At 37.7% G+C, this 24,526-nt stretch overlaps 2 protein-coding genes across 2 annotated transcripts in view; one reads left to right on the forward strand and one right to left on the reverse strand.

The window, feature by feature from the left end:
* Nucleotides 1–20,415, forward strand: part of rapgefl1 (Rap guanine nucleotide exchange factor (GEF)-like 1) — a 40,736-nt gene extending 20,321 nt beyond the window's left edge. Inside the window, exons 2-15 of the mRNA XM_083566652.1 lie at nt 1,688–1,766; nt 4,236–4,386; nt 4,753–4,850; nt 6,609–6,721; nt 7,281–7,448; nt 7,924–8,021; nt 9,010–9,132; nt 9,248–9,426; nt 9,631–9,721; nt 10,170–10,220; nt 11,362–11,449; nt 13,593–13,657; nt 13,750–13,804; nt 18,420–20,415. Of these exons, the coding sequence (XP_083422778.1) occupies nt 1,688–1,766; nt 4,236–4,386; nt 4,753–4,850; nt 6,609–6,721; nt 7,281–7,448; nt 7,924–8,021; nt 9,010–9,132; nt 9,248–9,426; nt 9,631–9,721; nt 10,170–10,220; nt 11,362–11,449; nt 13,593–13,657; nt 13,750–13,804; nt 18,420–18,544 (1,484 nt within the window). The 3' untranslated portion in view covers nt 18,545–20,415. The remainder of the gene's footprint in view (nt 1–1,687; nt 1,767–4,235; nt 4,387–4,752; nt 4,851–6,608; nt 6,722–7,280; nt 7,449–7,923; nt 8,022–9,009; nt 9,133–9,247; nt 9,427–9,630; nt 9,722–10,169; nt 10,221–11,361; nt 11,450–13,592; nt 13,658–13,749; nt 13,805–18,419) is intronic.
* A 189-nt stretch (nt 20,416–20,604) lies between these two features.
* ppp1r9ba (protein phosphatase 1, regulatory subunit 9Ba) overlaps nt 20,605–24,526 on the reverse strand; it is a 44,578-nt gene continuing 40,656 nt past the window's right edge. Inside the window, exon 11 of the mRNA XM_083566646.1 lies at nt 20,605–23,820. Within this exon, the coding sequence (XP_083422772.1) occupies nt 23,767–23,820 (54 nt within the window). The 3' untranslated portion in view covers nt 20,605–23,766. The remainder of the gene's footprint in view (nt 23,821–24,526) is intronic.

Consider the following 24,526-nt stretch of genomic DNA (forward strand, 5'->3'; position numbering starts at 1 on the left):
TAGTTGTTTGCATGAGCTTTTTGCATACTATGTGAAGGATGTGACCTACTTTTTAGGATTGTGTTCATTTTGAGGTTACTCTTTTTGGATCATTTTAAAACTGGTAGCACATACTGTTTTAAATGATTAATATGCGACATATTAATGTAACCTAGATAAGATGCTTTTTTTTATTTAGCAAAAACATCTAATGAAAGAAATATTACTAGTATTAAATTTAAAAATGTTGTGTTAAAATATAAACTTAAATACAGAGAAATAATAGGACCTGGAAGTAGAACTATACTGCAAAATAATAAAAAAAAATTATTATTATTCTTTTTTTTTCATAATTTTTTTTTTTTTATTTAGAGTTTGCAGCAAATCTGCAGGCTTTCTTTTTCTGTCAAGCAATGAAAAAAACGATTCTATGTCAAAACCATTCTGTCAGACAAGAGATGGCTAAAAATAGCACATACCATCCATAAATATAACATACAGTACAAGCAAAGAACATGATACATGTCAAACCAAGTAGAAGGCTATTGCACTAAATCTAAGGGTTAAAATATGTTTTTTTTTTTTTGCTGCTAGTGTTTCATTTATCCTAAAACAGTAGTCTACCAATGATAACATTATTTGTGATGCCACACTTACAGTTTTAACTAGCCTATATGGTTGAACTGTTAATATTTTTTAAATAAGATTTTGTATTAAAAAAAAGCTTTAACTGTGTCATGTGTGTGTGTGTGTTTGTGTGTTTGTGTGTGTGTGTGTGTGTGTGTGTGTGTGTGTGTGTGTGTGTGTGTGTGTGTGTGTTTATTATTTTTTATCTCTGTACCAATGTTATTGTGGAGAGGTGTGAATTGTTTGCCCAGGAGGGGGCTCACACCCCTTCATCTTCTAATCGCCCTGTTCACAATAATCTAAAACCAAAGTCGTGGTGCTCTACAAACAGAAATCAATGGCGTCCTGACTAATCTTTTGTCATACGTGCAACAGTAAAAAAAAATACAATTTGTAAATAGTTCATTTGTTTATGTAGAAGTTGTTTATCTGATTTCTTTCCGAAGTGGAAAAACTACTATATGAATACATTTTATTCTATTTACATGGAGTATCCATTAGAGATATATTTACACATGCTTAGGAATAATGCAAAAACAACAACCTAAAAACATACTTAAATTATTCAACATTTAATTATAGACAGTTTAGACCAGTGACTTTTAATTAAAAACTTTAAATCCTTTTATGTCGTATATCTGAGATACGTTTTGTTCAGACTGATTACATTTTAAACTTTACATTTTAAACTTTACTTCTACTTTAGTATTCATTTTGAAGTCTCAGTGACATTTCTAAAAAGTCAAAGCTGCTTTAGTTATGTACATGCAGGAGCCAGCAGCTATTTCAAAGGAATGTGAAAGCATTTACTCAGGCATCTTTTGTCCAATGGATTAAAAGGAACAAAAACAAAACATATATGACAGTTGAGCAGGTTAAATACAAATTTCATTTCACACCAAGATGTTTGGGTTCATGACCGGTCGAGCGAGTCTGTCAGCGGGGGAAACGTGTGTTCGCCATTTGATTAATGACAGTTTTGCTCGAAACGTTCTCAGTGTAAGTCTCCTGTTTCCCCATCGAGCAGCTTTTGTAATGTATGCATCAATTGTGGTAATTCTCTCTCCCTCTCTTTCTGCAGAAATACTCCTGGACGACTTCATGTTGACACACCCAATCTTCCTGGCGTCCGACAAGTTTCAGCAGGTCCTGCTTCAGCAGTATCCTTCACACTATATCAGCATCGGTCACGTGTATTTAAGGAGTATGTCTCCCAAATGAAGTCAATCAAGAAATCTGGAAATCTCTGTTAGAGTGTGTTTACATCAACTTTTGTGCATTCTTTCTTCCAGACCTGTAGCAACAGGTTTATTTTTTATATATATTTTTATTTTAAACTATAAGCCCTGCCCCTTTTTTCGCAGTAATTATTCTGGCTCTGTGCAAACATATCGCATATTTTATTAAATATAATTTATCATTATCATACTACATGGTAAGATATAGAACATATACTGCAGAAATTACATCACTCTGACAATATCATACTGTCAGACTCTCCACTATAACTTCAAATGATAGGCTTTGCTATATATTAATTATATAAAAGGCTTGATGAGAATATCGAAACATTTCAATTCCAGACTTTGCAATGGCTTGAGTGTGGTAGTTGTTTTGGGGTTGTGCTTGCTTGTCTGAATAGAGGACAGCCATTGCCCCCAATCTCCTTGTATGACCTAGATTCCCGATTTGAAGAGTCTGTCTGTCCCCTGAACTACAGTAGCTAAAGTACTGTTGGGACTCGTCTGCTCTCAGAGCATAAAGCTGGGAAGCCTACATGCCTCACTGCTCCTAATGCCCAGTGTCTGCCCCCAGTTTTCCGCTGTGTGAGTGTGTTTGTGTGTGTGTGTGTGTGTGTGTCTCTCTCTCGCTCTCTCCTGATTATCCCCTGATTATCTCACCTCCTCAAAACCCTCTCCAGGTCTGGAAGTCCAGGCCGAGTTAAATCTTTTGTTGTAGAAACATGTCTGCTTCCTGCTCACCCTGAAGACAAAGGGAAAGCCCCTTGGCTCTCTTCCCTCTTGCCATTCCTGATCGGATTAGATTTTAAAATAGAAGCCCTGTCTTTTACTTAACTGACGCACACACACACACACACACACACACACACACACACACACACACACACACACAAACAGGGTGAGTGAGTGAGTGAGTGAGTGAGTGAGTGAGTGAGTGGTGAAAGCCCATATACTAGTTGTAACACTGAGCCAGTTTGCTCCACTAAGAACCAGGTGCCACTGAGCTCAGCACAATGTTTGGATTATTGGCAAGAAGTGTACATAAATACAGTTACTATTTCTGGACTGCCTTCAAAGGCAGCTTATGCGCGTGTCCTGCTTGGCCACTTGGCCATTTTGAACAGGAATAGCGGTTTAAATGTGGACAGGGTGTTAGGGAGTGATTCTTTAAATAGATCTGAAGAGCAGAGCTGGAGATAACCAGGGCAACTCCAGAATGGCCTAAAAGTACGTTTGAAGACAGAAAAAAAACAAAAAACCTCTGATCAAGATATTTAGGTTTTAATCATCCTGACAACCGCACAGGTATGACTGTTCTAAAACCATTTAAAGGCAGTATTTTGTCTCTGTGACTAAGATACCTTAGTGTTTTGTAATGTTTTGTCTGTTGGCGAATAAAAGTTTGCACTTCCTGTACAGCCCTGTTAATAACAAACTACTAAGATGAAGGAAGAAACTTGTGTGTGTCTTTGTGTGTCTGCGTGTAGACATGATGGGTGTGTTCCTTTGCCTTCACCACTTCTCTGAGGTTGTAATTATGCTGCCTGGATGGCCACATGCTATTCTTTTTATTCTTTTTTTTTCCAATCTTGTGTCTGTTTGCTGGATGATAAGAGACGAATAGGAAAATCTTTTTGTTTATGAGTCTCGTGCGTGCTTTACAGCAGGGCAACACTATACCAATATCATTTTTATCATTTTATCATCACTTTGTAAAAAATGCCTACCAAGTGCCTTCATTGTTACTGGCAAGGAGTGATTGGATGTTAAAATGAAAAGTAAAGCACATCTAGGCAGTTTAAGCTTTAAAAATTGTTATTTTAAATTTAAAGCCCAATAAATTCCCCAAATAAAAAACTTATTGGGGGTATTTATTGGGCTTTAAATTTAAAATAATAATTTAGTCGCTATGGATAAGTGGACCTTATCCATAGCGACTTACAACTGTTTAGTTGAGGGTAAAGGGCCTTGCTCAAGGGCCCAGCAGTGGCGTGTGGAGTTGTTTGGTTATGCTGTGACCTTACAATCCAGAGTCCAATGCCTTGAACATGGCCCTTTACCCTCAACTAAACAGTTAAGTAAGTCGCTATGGATAAGGTCGTCTGCCACATGCAGTAAATGTAAAGTAGGAACTAGTTTGAGTTTTAGGATTCCAGAGAAATGGTTTGATTGTAATTCATGTTTCCTGTAATGGACCCTTCGGCCTATCTTGCTACAGTATAAGATAGATTGCAGTAAACACATGCATGCATGTTTATGTGTCAGTGTGAATTTGAGATACAGTCGAATTCTCATTTTTTTTTTCTGTCTAAGCTTACACGTTAGCCCTCCTCTAGCACAAAACACTTAATGTATGCAGGTTGCGATGCTCCTTAATAGTGCGTTCAGGTTTGGAGCTGAACCTAAGCAGGGTGAGGGCTGGCCCACCTGGGATGGAGCAGAGAGGAAGCAGGCCGTACTGAGTGTGGCCTTCCGCTACCTGGACACATACAGAGAACTGCTACAGGAGGAGGGGGACAGGTCCAACAGCTTCCCTAAGGTACAAAATTCAACAAACCACACACACACACACACACACACACACACACACACACACACACACACACACACACACACACACACACACACACACACACACACATCCACTTACACATCTGAGAGAAAAACACTCCAGAGGTTTCAAGTGTTGTTCCTTGCAGAAGTCTATCAGCGTAGCCATGGCAACAAAACTGACTCAGCTCTGCCTATCTGAGGTTGTCATTGTTTTGGCTGCTTCACCAAGTCAAACTTTTCTTCAGCCAGCACACAGATCGGTTTTGTGTTCCTCAAGAAAATGAGACCATTAGAACTCCTGATTTGCTCTTGTTTATTTGTGCTCCCCCATCCTTATTTCTTTTTGATACAGGACCTGTACCTTTGTGCCGTGCAAGAGCTCAGCCACTTCCCTGAATTGGTGGAGGACGTTCTAAAGCTCCAGCGCTGGACTGAAATCCTCCACAACCCGTAAGTGGCATTGACGTAGTGGGTACCGCACGTTTGATCTTTTCAATGCAAGTAAACTGCAAGCAGCATGTCGTGGCAAACATCACGGCATGCTTTTGATTAAAATCCAAATCCACATTTTGCTCATTAACCCCCAAATCCAGCTTTATAGAGGTTCTGTAAGGAAATTACAAAAAGATCCCCCTCCCCAACACTTCCAATATGTCTGGCTCCTTTCATTATCATACAGTAGCAAGCTATAAAATCTTAACAGGAGACGTCCTGCAGCATAATATGAACCACAAGGCCATGGTTCTGTGAAGATGCTAATTGGAAATGAAGTTGCATCTGGTAATTGATGTTTTCCGTATGGGATGTTAAATCCCTTTACCACTTAATGAAGCCTGTAAGCTCTACGCTTTTTATTTTGAGTTAACATATAAATGCCTAAATGCACTATTCATTCACTACAGATAGATTGCTTATAATTAGAGGAATGTTTTTGTTATATTGAAAACTTTTTTTTGTCAATCTCTTTTTTTTTTCTTTCAAGACAAAGCAGAGGAATTTTGAACTCCATAAAACCATGGAAAAACAGCAAATAAATTCGGACCAGCAGCCAAAACACAATAAATAAATATAAGCATTCTTTTTGCTTATATATTTTCTGCTTTGCCTGCCAATTCTGTGCATTAATTTATTGCTGTGCTATTCCTGAGCGACTCCAGCAGTAAAGTGCAACACCGGGAAAAGTGTGAAAGAGTGTTGGGAGCAGAGCTGTTTTTATAAATCAGTTTTCAGCCTCCAAAAGGGTGTGTGTGTGTGTGAAAAAGAAAATTTCGGTTAGATTAGAAAAGGTGCCTAATTTTTTTTTTTTTACTTTTTACTAACCCAGCGAGAGGTTGTTTATTATTATGTTATATATAAAGGATAGATGTTCATTGACATGTCAATTTGGAGAAACACCAAACATAAAATGCTAGTTATATCTCTTCCAAAGTACGCATGAGAATTATGCAGATGTGATGTGATAGAAATGATCAAATCAGATTATTAGTTTGAGCCATAAACTGTTCGAGCTGTTGTTAATAAATTAATAATAAATCTATAATAAGTGTCTATTTTAAATATGGATTTTTATTAGGCAAAGTAGGTAGAGCATTTTTTTGGATGAGGGCAGTTGTCCTGGGCCTGGGTTTTGGCTGAAGGCCCAGGGAATCCACTGGCATGTGAAACTTTATAGAACATTATATGTTTTTTAGAGATGGCATTATTTTGGTTCTGCAAAGTGATTATATATATATATTTGGAAACTTTGGTTTTACAAGGCACATTAACGAGAGTCAGAAAGATTTGTTATATAGCAATCGTCTTTGTATCTAGCCCGAAGGTTTTCATGTTTTCAATAAAATCCTGCATAACTATGTTACTTTGTTACATATAGTGTTTATAGTATCAGAGAATAAACAAAGGTATTACATTGTACATAGTATTATTTTGCAGTTGTATTTTCCTAGAAATCCTTTGCAGTGTTTTACTTAACATGAATGCATTTAGAAATTTGATCTGAATGTGCTTATTGCATTCTGAGATTTGATCAACTTTACCAGGAGGAACTGATGCTTTTTAACACTTACTGTAAACGCAAAGAATGCCAGGGGCAGGGAATGATCAGCTGTAGTCTTTTCAATAGGGCTAAAAGGGCTCTCATAACAAGTAATATTGGATTTTCTTGTATTAGGCACTTCTTATTACATTCTGTGTATTTTCCACTTCAAGGGCAGAGGAGGAGAAAGAGAGTCGGAAGAAGCAGGTGCGTCCGCTCTTTCGCCATTTCAGACGCATTGATGCCTGCCTACAACCGCGTGAGGCTTTTCGTGGCTCAGACGAAAGTGAGTTCCGATTGCTTAATTAACTCTGACTTTTACAACAAAAAAAAAATTATCGTGAAATTTGATCAACAAATAATTTGCTAATGGACGTACTGTATGGCAATAGTGAGGTCATAGGAGACACCCCCATTTTATTATTGTTTTAAATAAATTATCGGACTTCATTAGTTAGTATGACGTTATCGGAGATGTGAGTCCAGCCAAAGTGCTTTAACGACTCCCTAACCAATTAGTCAATAAGCAATCCCAAAGAGGAAATAGCTGCTGACATCACTGGCCCGTTGAGGCCTATTTTTAGTGAAGATGTATGACCAGACCAGGAAGCAGACAGCAAACCAATATATTGATCAAAAACTAGTTACTTTCAAACTGTTGACCTTTTAGCAGTGAACTAAATGAGAACTTGTTAATAAAATAGTTTGGTCTTTTACTGAAAGTAAAAAAAACACTTTTAAGGAAAACATAATTATTGCAGTTTCTTAAATAGAAATAGCCATACACATGTCGCTTTGTTTCAGTTTGCAGAGCTTTTTGATCTAGAAGATATTTGCCTCTGCAGTTTTTTGTAGGGTTTACACACCCGACCACTCGTACGTGACCATCCGCAGCCGTCTTTCCTGCCGCGTTGGAGAGATTTTGGCTCTGGTGCGAGAAAAGCTCCAGTACAGCGAGGAGCAGCCGACCCAGCCAGGCAACCTCATACTGGTGGCTGTCACCTCATCTGGAGGTAAGTGGCATGAAACTTAGAATGTTGGACTCAAATGTTAATGGGGACGTAAAATAGAAAAGTTTAATATTTATCCATTAGTAATTGTAAAAGTAATTGTAAAAAACAATCCACACAAGATCTGAGACCAAGAAGCAATCCTCTGTACACTGTACTGTACTGTTACAAAAGAAACAGTTTTATAGGTTCAGGTTGTAAATAGACACATCAACACATATGTATGTGCAATTTAATAGTTTCTTATAAAATAAATGCTTAGGGACATGTCCAGTAGAGATCAAGTAGATGTTGTTTGCATGATATATAACCTGTAGTAGAATACTAGAAACACGGCTGACAGCAGTGCGACGGCCTTGCCAGCAGCTGACTGTGTGCGAGATGTTTTGACGTTTAGGTGTGCTTCTCAGTGTGGGTTGATTTCACATGTGTAAGATTAACATCCCGCTGCAATCTGTGCTCTTGTCTTTCTACACAGAGAAGGCCGTGTTCCGTCCCAGTGACGAGGCTGTTTTCACCACTCTGGGCGTCAACACGCACTTGTTTGCTTGCGAGCCCTCTGAGCTCGAGAGCCTGGTGAGAAACATTGCACTGAGTCAACTGCATGCTAAAACGAAATCAGTTCATAAGAAAAATTAGTAAGAACCAGCAGGAACTAATTGAGAATGCAGTTGACACTATGCTAATTGGTCTTGAATTTTTATTAGCTATAATTTGCTTCGTAGTTAATAATTGTAGAGCTGCACGAATTTTCCAGTTCATTGCCATTTTCCATGTCCGGGCCAGAAACGTATCTGGAGTTAGATTTAAGTTCTAATATGGATTTCACATAAAACAAAATACTTAACTAATTGTTATACACACACCATCCACTATAAGGAACATCTGTACACCTGTACACCTGCTTAATTAACCAACCAATAGGGAGCCAGCAGCACAACGCATAACATCATGCAGATGCAGGTCAAGAGCTTTAGTTGATATTTACTTTTAGCATTAATTTGGTGAAAAAGTGTGATCTCAGTCACTTTGATCGCAGCTTGGCTATTTGGTGTCAGATGGGCTGGTTTCAGAAGTTCAGAAACCCTCTTCTTCTGAGGAATTTAACATATAACAATCTATAGAAGACACCGACAGGTGAGAAAATAACAACAAGCATCGAGAGAGTGACATTTTCTTTGGGTGAAAAGATTTCTTCATATGTGAGGTCAGAGAGATTATTTTGAGCTTCCAGGAGGGATATAGTAACTCATTTAAACCCTCTTTACAACTGTGGTGAGCTGAAAGGCATGGGCTACATCAGGTTTCATTCCACTAAGGCCTACATGGTACAAGCTCACTAAAACTGTACAGTTGAAGATTAGAAAGCAAAAGAAAATCACCAGTTTCAGTGAGTCTGAACACATTTTCATATGAATGGTGTGTGCTGAGAGATTTAACTGAGCAATTGCTAATTTAATAAGAATCAGATAAGCACCAGCCCAACCTTGTAGTTTGCCATATTTTTTTTAGAGTTTTCATAGTTTTGTGTGTGTGTGTTTGTGTGTTTTTTTGTACACATTAGATGCCACTGCCTGAGGAGATCCACTGGTCCCCTGGTGACAGCAAACTCCATGACATGAGTGCAGAGGAAGTGGCCAACCAGCTGGTGGTTTTTGACTGGGAGCTCTTCAGTTGTGTGCATGAGGTCAGACAAAACACACACATTTCTGTTCTCCACAGCTGCCTTTCCCTTTAATGCACACTTTAGAGAAAAAAAAAAAATCACTGCATGTGCCAACCTGGATTTGGTGTTTAAACAGGTGGAGTTTGTGAGTTATGTGTTCCATGGAGAGGAGGCTCGATGGCGCCCTCTCAACCTTGAGCTGGTACTGCAGCGGTGCAGCGAGGTGCAGCACTGGGTCGCTACTGAGATTCTGCAGTGCCAATCACTGCCTAAGAGGGTGCAGCTGTTGCGCAAGTTCATCAAGATCGCAGCTCTGTGAGTAAACTCTTGTAATGTGTGTGTATCTATGTTTGTTTGGATTCAGTTTGGTTGTTATTACTGGCTCATTTTGAATGAGTAAGTAAAGGCATGGCAATTAGCTTGCAGTACTTGTATAATTATCACCTAATTACCTAATAATCATTATTGGATTTCAGGTTTTTACACCAGGTCTTAACATTCTGATTGGGTTTGTTTTAGATGTAAGCAGCAGCAGGACCTGCTGTCATTCCTCGCTGTAGTTTTGGGCCTGGACAACCCTGCAGTTAGCCGCCTACGCCTTACCTGGGAGGTGAGATAACCACCTTTCTTCATCTCCGTCTATTCCTTCGCTCCTTTTCCTTCCTTTTTATAATTCTCACTTTATAACTCTCAAAATCTCTTAATTTCTCTCTTACAAACCCACTTGCTTTATCATATCTTGTTCTTCTTTCTCCCTCACTTACTTGTTTGAATAGACAGACACATACTCACATACACACACTTGTATATACACTGTTTTTTTGCCTCCTTTCATTTGCCAAGAGTGAAGTGTTATTCTTGGCCCAGGCCTGTTAGCTGTAGTCATGGCAACTGAATTTACTAAGCAGCATCTTTTTAAAGGAAACACTTCTTGAACACACCTTGCAATTTCAATACAGTGACCTTTAAATGAATCCTTCATTTCAACCTTTTTTCCTTGGAGGTGTAAATATATGAATGTGTCTGAAACCATCCATGTTGTGTTTTTTGAATGGCAGGGCTTGCCCGGAAAGTTCAGAAAGCAGTTCCAGCAATTTGAGAGTACTGCGGTAAGCCACCATATTATTCAGAAACCTTACATAAACTTTGCAAAATGCTTTTTATTTGAATGACTTAAATACAGTTTAATACTTGACTGATTCCCTCTAAATTTGCCTGCACATTACCACAATTGGGTCTTCTCACAGAGGTCACTGACGTAGTTCTGCGTTAGTGTGCTTCAACAGCAGGGAAAAAAACCTTGATGTTTTTGCCACAGCCTACACAGACATTTTAAAACAGTGATGTCAGTTATGATGTCAAATATAGCATCCTGTATTTCTGTATAGTCAGCACTTTAAACAAGAGGAGGCTGCATTATTTAGCCAAAATCATGTATGCACCTGACTATTGATAGATCTATATAGATCATATTTCAAAAGCAGGAGCAGTAATATGGAGTTATTACAAAAATGTGGTGTTTGTAGGAATCTGTGCCTATTCATTCAAAGGTTGATTGAATATCAGTAAATTGATATTTCATTTCATCTTGAAGTAAGTTCGAGATCAGAGCTCTGTGGAGACAACTGGTGTTCCTCCACATCAAATTGTGGCTTATGTTATGCTGGAACAGGTTTAGGTTTTGAGTCCAGTGAAGGGAAGTTGTAAGGGTGCATCTTGGATACATTTGAGCATAATGTCTTGTATGGCATACAAGACATTCTATACAATGCATAGCAATGGTTTGGGGAAGAACTACATATAGGTGTGATGGTCAGGTATCCACAAACATCTGGTTACATAATGTATCTCCAAGTTCTTAAAGTGACCAAGTTCTGAAGATGAAAATGGGGAAGAAAATGCATTAAAAAGATCTCAGGCATTTTTAGAGTTGGTATATGAGTAAAAACGTAATGGATTATGCTTGTTTTGTTTCCCTAGGGCGCATAGATTTATATCACGGTGATCAAAGCATGATATTCTCCGTATGATGTTTAGACATGTTTTGTTAAACTTGCTTGAAGTCAATTACCTAATAAACATTAAGCTTTTGAATGTGGATTTTTATCTTTCAATACATCAATATTATGAACATTTTTTTAGCAGTGACACTAGATCTAATAGTCATGTACTATATTGAGTTTATAGGTTATGAAGCATTAAGTTAGAAATCTAGCTCATTTGTAAACTGTCTGTTTACCACATATTCAGGATCCCTCCAGGAACCACAAGTCATACAGGGATCTGTTAGCCAGTCTGAGGGCTCCACTCATCCCCTTCACCCCTCTACTGCTTAAAGGTGAGACTCTGAAAACACACATCTATATACATCTATATAAATGACGTGTACGAATATGCACACATGTACACACATGCTATCGTGCATGGTGTGCACCACGTTATATATCCACACAGTCCAGAAGCAGCTGTTGTCCAGATGTGGTTCCATAAAGCCTTGTCCTGCTGAGGTGGCCCTGCTACTGCCTGATTAGAAAGCAAACAAAGCACCCAGCTAGGCTAATTAACACCTTTCAGTTCTCCATGCACAATGCAGCCACACTCAGAGCACACTCCCTGCTGGGCTGACTATGTGCTCACACACCTTACAGTGTGCACTGTTATTGCACACATACACACACACAACTCGACCCGTGTGTTCTCGAACACTTGTTTTGATAGTTTTAATTTTTGGAAAACAGAATAATCAGCAGACATGTATCCAGGAACTCATGCATTAAGCAAAACCATTCCTGCTGTTCCTCTTCAGTCCTACTGCTGCTCTGCCTCGTACTTGTTTCACCTCCCCTATAGCTCCTTCTGACTCTTATCCAGAACGCTGTCAGTTCAACTATACCATCAGACTCTGATTTGAGCTCAGCATTGACAAAAACACTGCCGACATAACACTAGTTTCAAACATGTTTGTATCTGTTATTGTCTAAATATTATTGTTTTGATGTCTGGGTACTACACATTCTTTCACCATGTTATTATGACTTCTATGTAATATGGCTGGTGATGATGGTACATAATTAAATGCTTTGTCTGAGTTTTTAGTTTATTTACTTTTAAAAACCAGGATTTTATTCACATACCAAGTCACATTCAAGCTTTGCGTCATTCAAATTTGGTGTCTTTAATCTTTATTTTGTAAATGCATTTCAACAAATCAATAGTGAAGCTTACCTTTCAATTACTTGCAGTTTCTCATTCCAAGAGTCATATCATGACTTATCTCATACATTTTATTTTTTTTTGTAAATAATGAATACGATCAGCTATATCCTGATAATTTTCATGAAATAATTTTCTGCCATTCCGCTCTGTTCAAAATTCACACTTTGTTTTTTAAATTTTTTTAACAGTTTTCATGTCTCGTATAAAATTAACATTTAATTCCAGTGTTAAGATTGTAAACCTTAGGCTTTAACAAAATACAGTACTCTTTAAGTCTTAATTATTTAAAATTTAACACTGAATCTGCCACAAGGTGCTTCTGTTTAGTATTCTCCAATGTGAATGTGAGTAGCTTTGTTCAGCATTTTGGATCTGGCATTAGTTTAAGAATGATGAATAAAGTAATCAGAATTACAGACAAATCATTTTCTAGTCTATTTATACATTAGTTTAAAAAATTTGAATTGCCTGTCAATTTTAGTTCATTCTCTTAAATCTATGCAGCATTATACCTCTTGTTAACATTATAAGGCACTTAAAAATACAGATATGAGTGTGAATTAAACATTAGATTGTTCTTCATAAAGTAGACCAAGATGTCACTACACAGGTCTTTAATCTTGTTGGACAAGTTCACAGAGTCGCCGAATGTTAACCAAATTTTAATTGTAATGCTGCCAAGTTGCAATTTTTGTTAAATTAGATTTTTATTAACAGAAACTAACTTTATAGAGTCTCACTTTACTGTTCATCACTCAGTTTTTTTCAGTTGATAAATTATTAGTGGCTGTTCTAGATATTTTGGCCCTTTGGGAACTTGCTGAGGTTATGTTTGCGCTTCTATGTTACATTTTTAATGACTGTTTACCAGCTCCAGGCTGTTGAAGCCACGTAGGATGAAGAGGTTATCTAAGTATAACCTAAACAACCCTTCTGACTGTCTATGTTCTATTCTCTGTAATGAATCACCTGTATTCAGATATTTGCTCTTGGTGGTATGCATTTACTTGTCTCAGCATGTTCATCTGGCCTTCGTTTGTTTCCACCTCTGCAGTGTAATGCAGTGGAGCTAAAGAGACAGAGCTGATTATAACATGTTCAGCATCTTTACAGCCTTCACACTTTTATTCTGTCTTCACATTTTCATTTAAAGTTTGTGCATTATGATGATGCTCTGCAGGAGAGTAGGTGCCTTTCTAATCATGTTTTGACCTGTCATGGCGTTACCTTGCTTCAACTATGTATCTTTGTTTTTTTTTCTCCAGATCTGACTTTTCTTCATGAGAGCTGTAAGACCTTCCATGGGGAATTGGTTAATTTTGAGAAGATGGTGAGCGACAATGCATGTGCAAACCCAGTTGTTTTGCCTGTAGTGAGTCATGAGTCATGACCACGTTTTTAATTTTTCCTTTTTTCTTCCAGCACAAAGTTGCAGAAATGGTTAGGAGCATCAGGCGGTACAGGAGTACTCAGCTAGGTAGGGTAATCCAAGACTGTATTTCTCTCTCTCTCTCTCTCTCTCTCTCTCTCTCTCTCTCTCTCTCTCTCTCTCTCTCTCTCTCTCTCTCTCTCTCCCTCCCTTTTGGTCTCAAAAGCACACACAGATACAGAGGCAGAAACCAACTTGTCAAAAAGGATTGCTGTGAAAAAGCAGAACACAGCTCCACCCACAACAAGCACACATGCTCGGACACACCTGTCTGAGTGGATTAATTTTGGGGGAGCTCTGCTCCACCCTGCCACATCCCATCTGTTTAGAACAGCACAACCCTTAGGGCCAGCAAAACAGCGAGCAGCACTTCAAAACACACACACACACACACACACACACACACACACACACACACACACACACACACACACACACACACACACACTTATTACACACATCTGACATATTAGACTCAATTGCTTTTTGTGCACGTGTTATTGCAAGGTCTGGTTTTTGTGAGTGCGTGTGTGTGAGATATCCTGATCCGAAAACAATTTGCAGTTTATTGTGTTATATTACTGTAGGGTTTTGGGAACAGGCAGCCCCTCCTTCATAAGCCTGAAAGCATTGGTTTGTTTGTGCAGCAGCTGTGTGGCTCCCAGCACTTTCATTTCCCACTCACATATTTTCATTTAAAATCAAACCAATCAAACAAACAATAGCCGAGGCACCATGGCAACCATGACATCACCTCGGGCGATAATGTTGAAACTCGTCGCGTGCTGCTTACGCACAGCGTAATTCAACCCGCTATACTATAATCACTCGTTATACCTCCACACCCAATGCTTCCTTCCATTCAGTGAACATTGTCTTTCAACCAAATGTTTGTAAATGAAACTGGGAAATGAATTTTAAAAAGCAAAAAAAAAAGTATAAATGGTGTGCTTATATTTTATTATTTACTACAGAGCTGTTGAATTCTCAATTCTAATTGGTTCAGAAGGTCAATTCTCTGATTAGTGCATGTTTATATTTATTAATGAATTCATTTTAATGTTCTTCATTTAGTAACAAATTACACTGGTGGAATGGGAGTGCACTGTCAGCACTTTAACAGTCAGATATAAAGCGGTTTCTGGGAAAGTCTTCAAACAGAGGAGAGAGACATGTCAGTGATCACAAGAATCAACTTTTCCTGGTTAATAATGTTTTAGTATATGATATTAAAAATAAGGGGGAATAAAAATAAAGAATGGAAAGGGGGGGGGGGGGGGATAATTTGTCAATAAATGTAGTATCATTTGGATAAGTCTAGTAATGCCAAATTTTGATTACTTGCATGTATATTTTATATACAGAAGCTTTATTTATGAAAAAGTATTAAGAAATTATTCAATGAAAAAGACAAAAATCTGTTACATTTATTTAATTAATCTGTTTAATGTATGAATGTTTTTTTTTTTATCTACATTTAACTATTTAAAAAAATAAATAATTTAACAGCTACTTCAGTTTGCAATGAATATATGATATATGTATCTGTATCTGTATATGTATATGTTAATCATATATACATGATTTAAATTAATTTATTTATTTTTAGCCATTATAAATTTAAATAAAATAAAAAGATTTCATGGTATTCAGTATTTTTTAGAAAAGCATATTTTGACAGTTTATTACCGTATTAATTTTATAATATAAATAGTCTATATCAATCACAATTTTTTTCTCTTTACTTATTTAAAATGATTTTCTACTAAAACCAGGTATTCAGAAAACTGCAATATTTTTAATAAATTCAATAAATACATTTTATAAAAGCTTGTAAATGGAAGTCTAAGCGCTCACTATTTTCAGATGATTTAAATCTTTTAATCCACAATCTCTAGTGTTTTGAATAAAAGTAACGTAACAAATTTTCCCCAAATCAACTTTCTAATCCAGACATCTGAGGCCCACGATAATTCATTCAGAGTTTACTCAGTCTAGTGTTCTAGGTCACAGAGCGAGTTAATCACAGATAATCATACAATAGAATGATCATAAATCGTATTTGAAGATTATAGCTATTGCACCTATTCGTTGTAACTAAACACAAGAAGAGCAAACAGGTCCACTGTGGTAGTGAACAGCATTCAATGAAGACTATACTAATGATTATCTTTTGTGTTGCACTGAACGGGATCCTGTCTGTTCTGTATCAGTGTCCAATGTAATGTATTTAAAAAAAATATGCTATAAGAATTCGTGTAATATTTTTGTGTTAAGAACTTAAAAGCCAGATGTAGGATTATATTATTTATTACTGAAACACTGTTAATGTGAACATCTTTTACTGTAAGAAATCAATTTTCTTGGTTCAGGTCTGAAAATCTGAACTGTTACTGTACATTGATCAGAGCCTCGTCCCTCTGACTGAAGCATGTTCTTCCAGTTTAATCATTAGAGTGCTTTTCCCATTTCATCCCCTTGAGTGGATTACACTTATTGGTTTGCGTTAAAGGGATTGCCACTGAATCATGCCTGTTTGTTAGTTCTCTTAATCCGGTTTAGGCTAGCCTCTTATTGGGTGTCTAAGCTTTTATATTTTTGAAGCATTAAGTTGAATTTTATTACTAATAATTGTCAAGCAAGTTCTGCTTATACCTGCTGTAACCCATAAATATTATGATATTGACGCAACAAACTGGATCCGGTGTGTCAGGAGCAGGGATGCTACTGATTTAAATATTTACAGTATAACTAGTTCACGATTTTATTTAGATTGTATCACATGTATCACATTATTCAACTTGCTGGTGGAGATGGAAGGAAAAATGTATCTTCCTCCTGATTTGCTCCTAGTGTTAATGGGACAGGGTCCAGTTTTACTGCATAAAGTGGATAAAGTGGTTACTGAAGATGAAAACATAAATTAATGTAATATGTACAAAAATCTATTTGTACGTTTGTTACCAAAAGCAAACATTTGTTCTAATATTTGTTTTAAGAAAAAAAAAATTCTGTCAGTTCTTTCTTTTACAATGTTAGTGTACATATCATATTATCAGTGTAAACTAAAAAAGAGAATAGCCGTCAGGTAGGTTGGCACACAAAGCCAAGAAACAAACAAACAATAAAATCTACCTTGGCTGTCAGTGTACAGCACTGCTTTAATACTGATCAGCAATTCCATATTCAATAGTCATTGTTAATGATAATATTATGGTTGTGTGAATGGTGGGAGTGAAGAAATCAAGGAAACATATTAATAACAGTAGCGGATTATGCAGGCGTAATGTTTTTAATGCAGTTGAGGAACAGAGGTTACTTTAGGAGGATTTAGCAGGAGTTCAGAGAGATAAGACTCTGTTGGGTTGCAGCCTGACATGACTGGAATGAAAAGCATTGATATAGGGCATGCAAAGTTAGATAGGGTAAGATTTATACCGTATAATAGAAGGGAATTGGAGTTGGCATTTTAATTAGCAACAACCATTACTATATGCCGATTAATTGAAAAACTGCGACACCTCTAATCAGGTGGAGGATCAAACCTGAGACTGTAAGGCAAATCGTTTCCAGCTATTCTGTAAGATTGGTCCCGCACATGCAAACACTAATGGCATTTTCAGCACCATCTGATGACATTATTGACGCAACGATGTCAAAGGGCATCGGTTACCGTGGTCCGAAGCCTCTCATCATGGCCACTGGCATTTTAGTAAACTGCAGCACATCAGAGTTGCGTGTCATTTTCGATGGGTTTGAACTTTCAATGTGAGTCAGATGTAGACGTTAATAGCTCTGTAATCACCTATATTATGCACTTGCTGTCCAAAAAAAAACACCAAAGAAGAGGAAGAGCTGAGAGAGTGGCTTTAATGGCACTTGTGCTCATGAGTCTTAAAAGACGTGCTTTGGAATGATATTTTAGATAGGATTTGTTCAAGGGATGCTTGTCCCGGGTCAGTGTAAAACTGAGAAATTGAACTCTTGACAGACTGTGAATGGACACAGGAATTGCATGAGTTTTTTGTAGCTGAGAGAGGAGAATGTGTAGCTATTCATAGCTTTTTTCCCCTCACAGGCACCACACATTCTCTTTCCTACTTTCTCTTTCTCTTAGCGTGTCTTAGCAACAGATGCTGAACTCCTGTAGTGAAATGGATCTGTGCGGTACGGTGCAATGGGTTAACAGTTTTCAAAGCAATGTCGCCACCTTGTGGTGAGAATAGGTATTTTAGCTTAATTGCAGATTGATCATTGGTCTAATTATCTTGTCTCCTCTCTCCGTGTACTGAGTACCGAGTCCAGGCTGTAGTAGGATTTTCAGAACAAATATCTTTTAATTGTGGTCTCATGCATTGCAGATTTAATATTTTATATCCTGTGTTATGTGTTATGGTTGTATGTTTTGTATAAATTACATTAATTTGACTTACATTCATAGAGAATTGTAATTAAGCAACACAAATATCACCTCCTGCTGTTTGTCATTAAAAGAAATTTGATAATAATACATTTTATTCCGAAACCTTTTTGGCTTAATAATATTCAGATACTCTTAAATATTAAATGTACCAAGTGTATTGTTTTGTATGATTTAACAAAAAAGTTTTGTCTGAATATCTGTTTCTCTCTCTTTTTCTCTCTCTGTCTGTCTTCCTCATAGTGATGGACGCTGAGCCGTCTCCCTCCCACCTCCAGACAAAGGCGTATGTGCGCCAGCTGCAGGTCATCGACAATCAGAACCTGCTTTTCGAAATGTCCTGTAAGCTTGAGCCCAAAGATATGTAACAGGGCTAATCATCTGCCATCCTGCCCTTCAGACCCCGTCCCTGCTCATAACAAAACCTTTCTGCTTCTCCATCACAGCTGGACTGCTGGAAGAGTAGTGAAATCTGTCAGGACATACAGCAGGATCTCCTGCTTCTCGAGTCCGGACTTTGGGACACAGTTAACTGTGATACAGCACGCTTCTTCACACATAATATATCTACAACATCTCAGTGTTATTTTCCCACTCGGTAAAGACCTTTGATCCTTTTTTCTTCAGTTTTCTTAAGATTTATCCTATATATTACATAGATATTTCTTTGTTTTTCACTCCGTTGTGGCGAGATCTGTCCAGTTTGCACTGCCATCAGTGGAACTAAAGAGAATGTTATGGGATCACACTACATTTCTTCTGGATCAGTATAGACTTCACCTCTTTTACCTCACACGATAAAAAACCCCCAACACAAACATGAGACAATCTGACCTCGTGGACTTTGTGTCTCCTTTCCCTCCCACGCAAGCCAACAAAGGCACTTGGCACTTACTGTAGCCCCACAACTCTGAGCTCTGTTTTAAACGCACACACACACACACGCACGCACACTTCCGTCCATGAATCACCAATCCAAAAGCAGCTTCTTCATACAGCTAAGGCCTCAGCATATGTAATGCAGAGACGACGTCTGTGAGGGTGAATGAAGTTAAGCCCTGCTACAGTGATTTCTTATAGGTTGTTGTGTCTGAAAGCTCCAGATGAAGGCTTTGATGTTGCACCTCTACACAACATCTATTTGCTCTGCGATGAGGTCATATTGTTCAAGGAAGCTGTCCAAACATCGTCTCTGTATGAAGTATGCTGAGACCTTTATCCACCTTAAGTATTTATTACAAAATATACATGCTCTTATTTAATCTACTGCATATGAGAGGCTTTCACCATTTCATTTTAAATGCAAGTTTTCAATATACCTGTATTTATTTATCGATTCTCTTACAGTTCAGCATCACATTTACTTTTCCTTCATTTCTAACACAGGCAGTAATCTACAGCTTGACGTTCTTCTAATGTATTAAGCTTATTTTGGACTTTACACATCCTGTATGCGCTATTAAACGCCATGGGCATTAATCTGCTCTCAAACACAGTTCATCATCTCTTGCCAAACCCTAAACGGAGCCATCATAAGCTATAAAGCAAACGTGCTTTTAGACGGGCCGCAGGGAAAACGTCTAACCGCTGCTGGCTGCTTTTACTCGTCTCTGATGCGACTCTCTCAGGATTTCCCTCCTGCTGAGAACCTTTTGCCTGTCTGAAAAGCCTCCATGTACATACATTCATGTAAATAGCTAAATAAATATGAAGACTCTATTTTATGTATGAGAAATAAGATGGATGTTCCAATGAGAATATTTGTTTTGTATCTGAGGGGGTTAAAAAAAATACGTGTACATTTTAAAAAGAGATCGAGAGTCTAATGTTCATGACGAATTGCAGTTTTTATTTGGTTCCTAGTTGTAGTAGATGATGTGTACATATATTCTAATTATGTTGACTATCTTCGGATGTATTTTCCTTTGTTTAATTGTTTTCTATTTTGCGATTTACTGGAATTGTACAGCACGTGTTCGCTTTAGTTGGATTTCGTTGTTTTCCTGATTTATTTTTTTCTTCTTCTTTTTTTAAAAAAAGCGGGTAACTTACGATCTTTGGGTGTTGTTTTTATTTTGGTTTTTGTACAGAAGTCCGTGTTTACAGTGCCCTCCTCTGAAACTCAGACGTATCCAATGAGGCGAGAGATAGGCGGGTCAGGAGAAGGCGCTGCTCCGCCTCTATCTCCCCACCCCCTCAAAAAATCCTGATAAATCTTAAATAAAGCCTCTTCTGATGAGCTCATGAGTCAGACTGTGTGTTTTCAAAATTCTTTCTTTCAGTGGTTTTGGAATAAATGCCATTGTATAACTTTTAATGAAACAACACGCACAATGTGCATAATCTTTTGCATAAATAGGATTAATCCCAGAATGACTATTGCAAGCATGAAACCTCATACACGCTCATAAAAAGTCATCACCCCACATTATTGAACACATTTTTTTGCATTTATTGTTAATGACAGTAAATTATGCAAGATGAACATGATGCTCCTTTTCGAATGGAGCATTGTATTTTTTTTTTTTTCTTATTTAAATGATTGCAGCTCAAAGCAATAAAAAAAAAAACCTCAATGGTGAAGGAATGGAGTCAAGTTTTAGTTCACATTAAAATGAGTAACACCCTTACATCAGTATGAGGAATGAGTTCCTCTCTGTACACAGAAGCAAAGTGAACCTTTTTGAAGGCTACAGCATCCGCAAAAAAAAGCAAGTTGAATGGAATGTACGTATTGAATGTTTGACTAGTGTTTCAGTGCTCTGATAATCACTCAGCATGAAGCTTGTCCTGCTGTGTTTCATCCTGATGGTGTTCAAATCTTTACTGGCCCATCCTCCAGGAGTTCTGATTGAGGATCAGTTCCTGTTACAGCAAACACATTTATCAAAAGGCGAACGCTGATCCGGATACAGCTTTCGTGCTCTGGGACACAGTTCAGTTGCGCTGATTCAGTAACATCAGCGATACATTTAACACTGAACGAATTCTTGTGCCAGAAAAAGAATGGAATTCCTCAGTGTCCTCCTGCGATGTGACAAAAACGAGTCGCGTGTTCTCCGGAATAGGTCTGTGTACGTGATACTCATTTAACCTGAGTGGATCATATGGGGTGTACTGGCACAGATGCACAGCTGGAGCAGAGACAAGCTTACAACATGCTGACTGTCATCAAATGAACCCCACTGTAGCATGTCGAAACTGTTTCACACAATTACACAATTGTTTTCCAGTTCTGAATGGTGTTCTATTTTGACTATGTGCAAAAAAATACTCAAAAGAACAAGGAGGGGAAAATAGACAAATGGGAAAAAAATGGACCTGAGGTAGTTCAGGGATTGTGTTCATGTATCAAACCTCTCAAGAGAAAAAGTGTTGTTTCACGATGAGTCGTCGTGTTGATGAACAAAACTCTACATGGCTGAGCTGGGACGCTTGATACACACAGACCCTGGACTAGCGCAGTGTGCTCTGTTACAATCCTTCTTGCATATGTGCACAGACTTAAGATTGTATCCAGAGCAAATGAATGAAGATCTATTTCCACACTTTAAAAACTCTATTTATATTCTACTGACAATGACGAAGCCCATTATATTTTGTTGCTGAGTAATAATTGTAATCACTAAAATATCTGTTAAAAGTTCGGATAAAACCCCAGATGCTGCTTTCAATACTGCATTGTAAGAGACATTTATATTATTACAAAACATAGCAAAGTGGAAGCAATGGGATTGAATTAAATTACATACATGAGAAAGCCATGGAAAACTACAGGCTAATGCATTTGCTCTGCTCAAACTAATACTGTCTCTTCAGAATCAATGCTCAATACATTTTAATGAAAATTTTTGAATAAACATATACCGACAGCAGAGTTTCTTTCTTATTGCGAACAGAGAGAATATCTCCAGCAGACGCCCCACCAGTCCTAAAAGATTTACATCAGATTTAAAGTAACTGCAGGTTGATGGTCACCCAGACACTTTTTCTTCCAAAAAAAAAAAGACTAAATGGTGCCTTAACACATGAAATTGTCTGGTGTCTGCCACCTGGCCGTGTTGCCTTACTGTTATAAACACATATTTGTTCAAAAATACCAGAATTATCCTTTAATGCTACGACTGAGCTGTGATCTCAGCTGTGGAGGCAAGTCCAAAATCAGATTAAAGGCCAGTTGCCTAACTAAAAGCTGTATTTAACTCGGTCTATATTCCAGTTTCCATGAATTTATAATGTTTGACTGAATGCAATAGTAAAAATCTGCCTTGAGGTCAGTTAAGGAAAAAAAGAAGCTGCTCACTATGAACAAATCTGCAAAAGCGAAAAGAATGCAAAGTATTGGTGATCATTACGCTGAGAAGAGAGTTCCTTCTGATCTAACAATGTTGAACTCCTGGAACTCAGGAGCCTATCAGCAGGTCCGGGTTTACATTCCTCCCTCTCTGAACTACACGCCTTTCCTATTACAGAGTGATGCGTAGCTACCGAATCATGTGCTTTGAGATAAATAGCTCAATATTAGAGCAGGGCATTTGTTTGGAATTCTAGATCTGTGAAGAATAAAATTTTGCCTGGAAAACTAACAACTTAAAAATGTGATGATGAAGCCTCACTGTTGTATTTCTGCTGTGAGCAGATGATATATATATATATATATATATATATATATATATATATATATATATATATATATATATATAAATAAAAAGAATGGTAGAATTAACCACAAAAGGCCTCCTGTTATACGGCTTCTCTTTCTCATTCTTTCACTGATAGATGCATGAGAGGGAAATGCAGGAGACAGTGATTCAGAGGTCCACTACACACTTCCAGTAATACTGTCTAGAAGAATGCAAAGTGTGAAATGTAAGTCTAGAAGGTACATCAGAAGATCAACTTACATGAGTCTCACACCCTGTTTGCCATTTTGCTCAACGAAAAAAAAAAAAACCATGAACGAAGAACACGACCCCATCTGTGCCAGTCTAGAACTAGGAAAAATTTGTTATGTTTGCTTTAACATATACCCATCAGCACCCTGGCATGACCCTCCCCATCCCTCGCAATGCCCCATCCACTCCTTTTTTTCCTCTGATGCCCTACAGCTCATTGCTTAAGCATCTTAAATACATTGGAGAATATATACAAACACCATCAACTCCTTTTGCAGAAATGACGCAAATAATAAAAAAAACAAGTTCTTTTTCTTTCAGTTTGCTTGGCACCAGGTCCAGATGGTGGGTGTCACTCGAATGTGCTGTGAGTTACCAATATGTTTTATAGGGCCATTAAAAAAAAGGAAAAGTAAATCAAATACTTTTTGAAAGCAACAAAAAAAATCGTAGATTACATGGGGTGTCATGAAGACTAGAGGTGAGCAGGTCTGTGCCACACATCTGGCAGGATTTTATGATTTCTCGGCCACACCCCTTTTCCCCCAGTAACATCCTTTTCAAACTTTCTTTCAGTTTATTTGGTTGTCCATTGTTGCATGCCACAGGGGAAAACATGCAGGAAGGAGGGATGGCCAGGGCTGAAAGACTTTGCTCCTGCTCTCTCCCTCATTCTCTATAGTTCCTGGGCAGGTTTAGGAGGGCTCCGAGCTCTTGAGTGCACCCACCTTCGTTTCTAAGTCGGTGATCTAAATGCAAAAAAAAGAAACAGCAACAATGGAGGCTTTAGAAATAATACAATAAAACACATCTAAGCAGTTGAGGTTTCATGGCTAAATGGTAGGCCCTGCCTGCTTCAATACTCTTTTTATCAGGTCCTTTGTTGGCATTCCCTTTATAACTAAGAAGTGTGTAACATTTACATCACATAAGTGACCAAGCAAATATTAGAAAAGGAGCATATCACGTCATACATTTCATAAAATTCTTATTGACACCATACATTTAAAATTCCACTGAAATACTTATTACCTCTTTTGACCAACCAGCATAAACATATTTACATATGCAACACACTGAGTGTCACTGAGGTATAATTAAACCTAGTAAACAAAAGTATAAACTGCAACTAGTGATAATAGAAGTCCAGTGGAGTGGAAATCACTGTCCCATGTTTGACTGTCAAAGGGTCACCAACCAAACCTAATAATCATCTAACAAAAAAATGGAAGAGCAACAACGACAAAAAAATATATATAAATAAAAAGAGTCACTACTGCAAAGAGACTGCATCATTTACAGGCAATGTGCTCCTCTTTTAAAATAAGTGCTGTAACGTGTGCAATAAAGTAATAACCTCCGCAATAAAAGCAAGTTTCTGTGTTGATTACAGTCACATTCATTGAAAACAGTGGTCTTAAAATCCATGTATTTTATGTGATTGTTTTCTTTTGT

This window comes from Silurus aristotelis (assembly GCF_946808225.1).
Source record: "Silurus aristotelis genome assembly, chromosome: 17".
NCBI lineage: Eukaryota > Metazoa > Chordata > Actinopteri > Siluriformes > Siluridae > Silurus > Silurus aristotelis.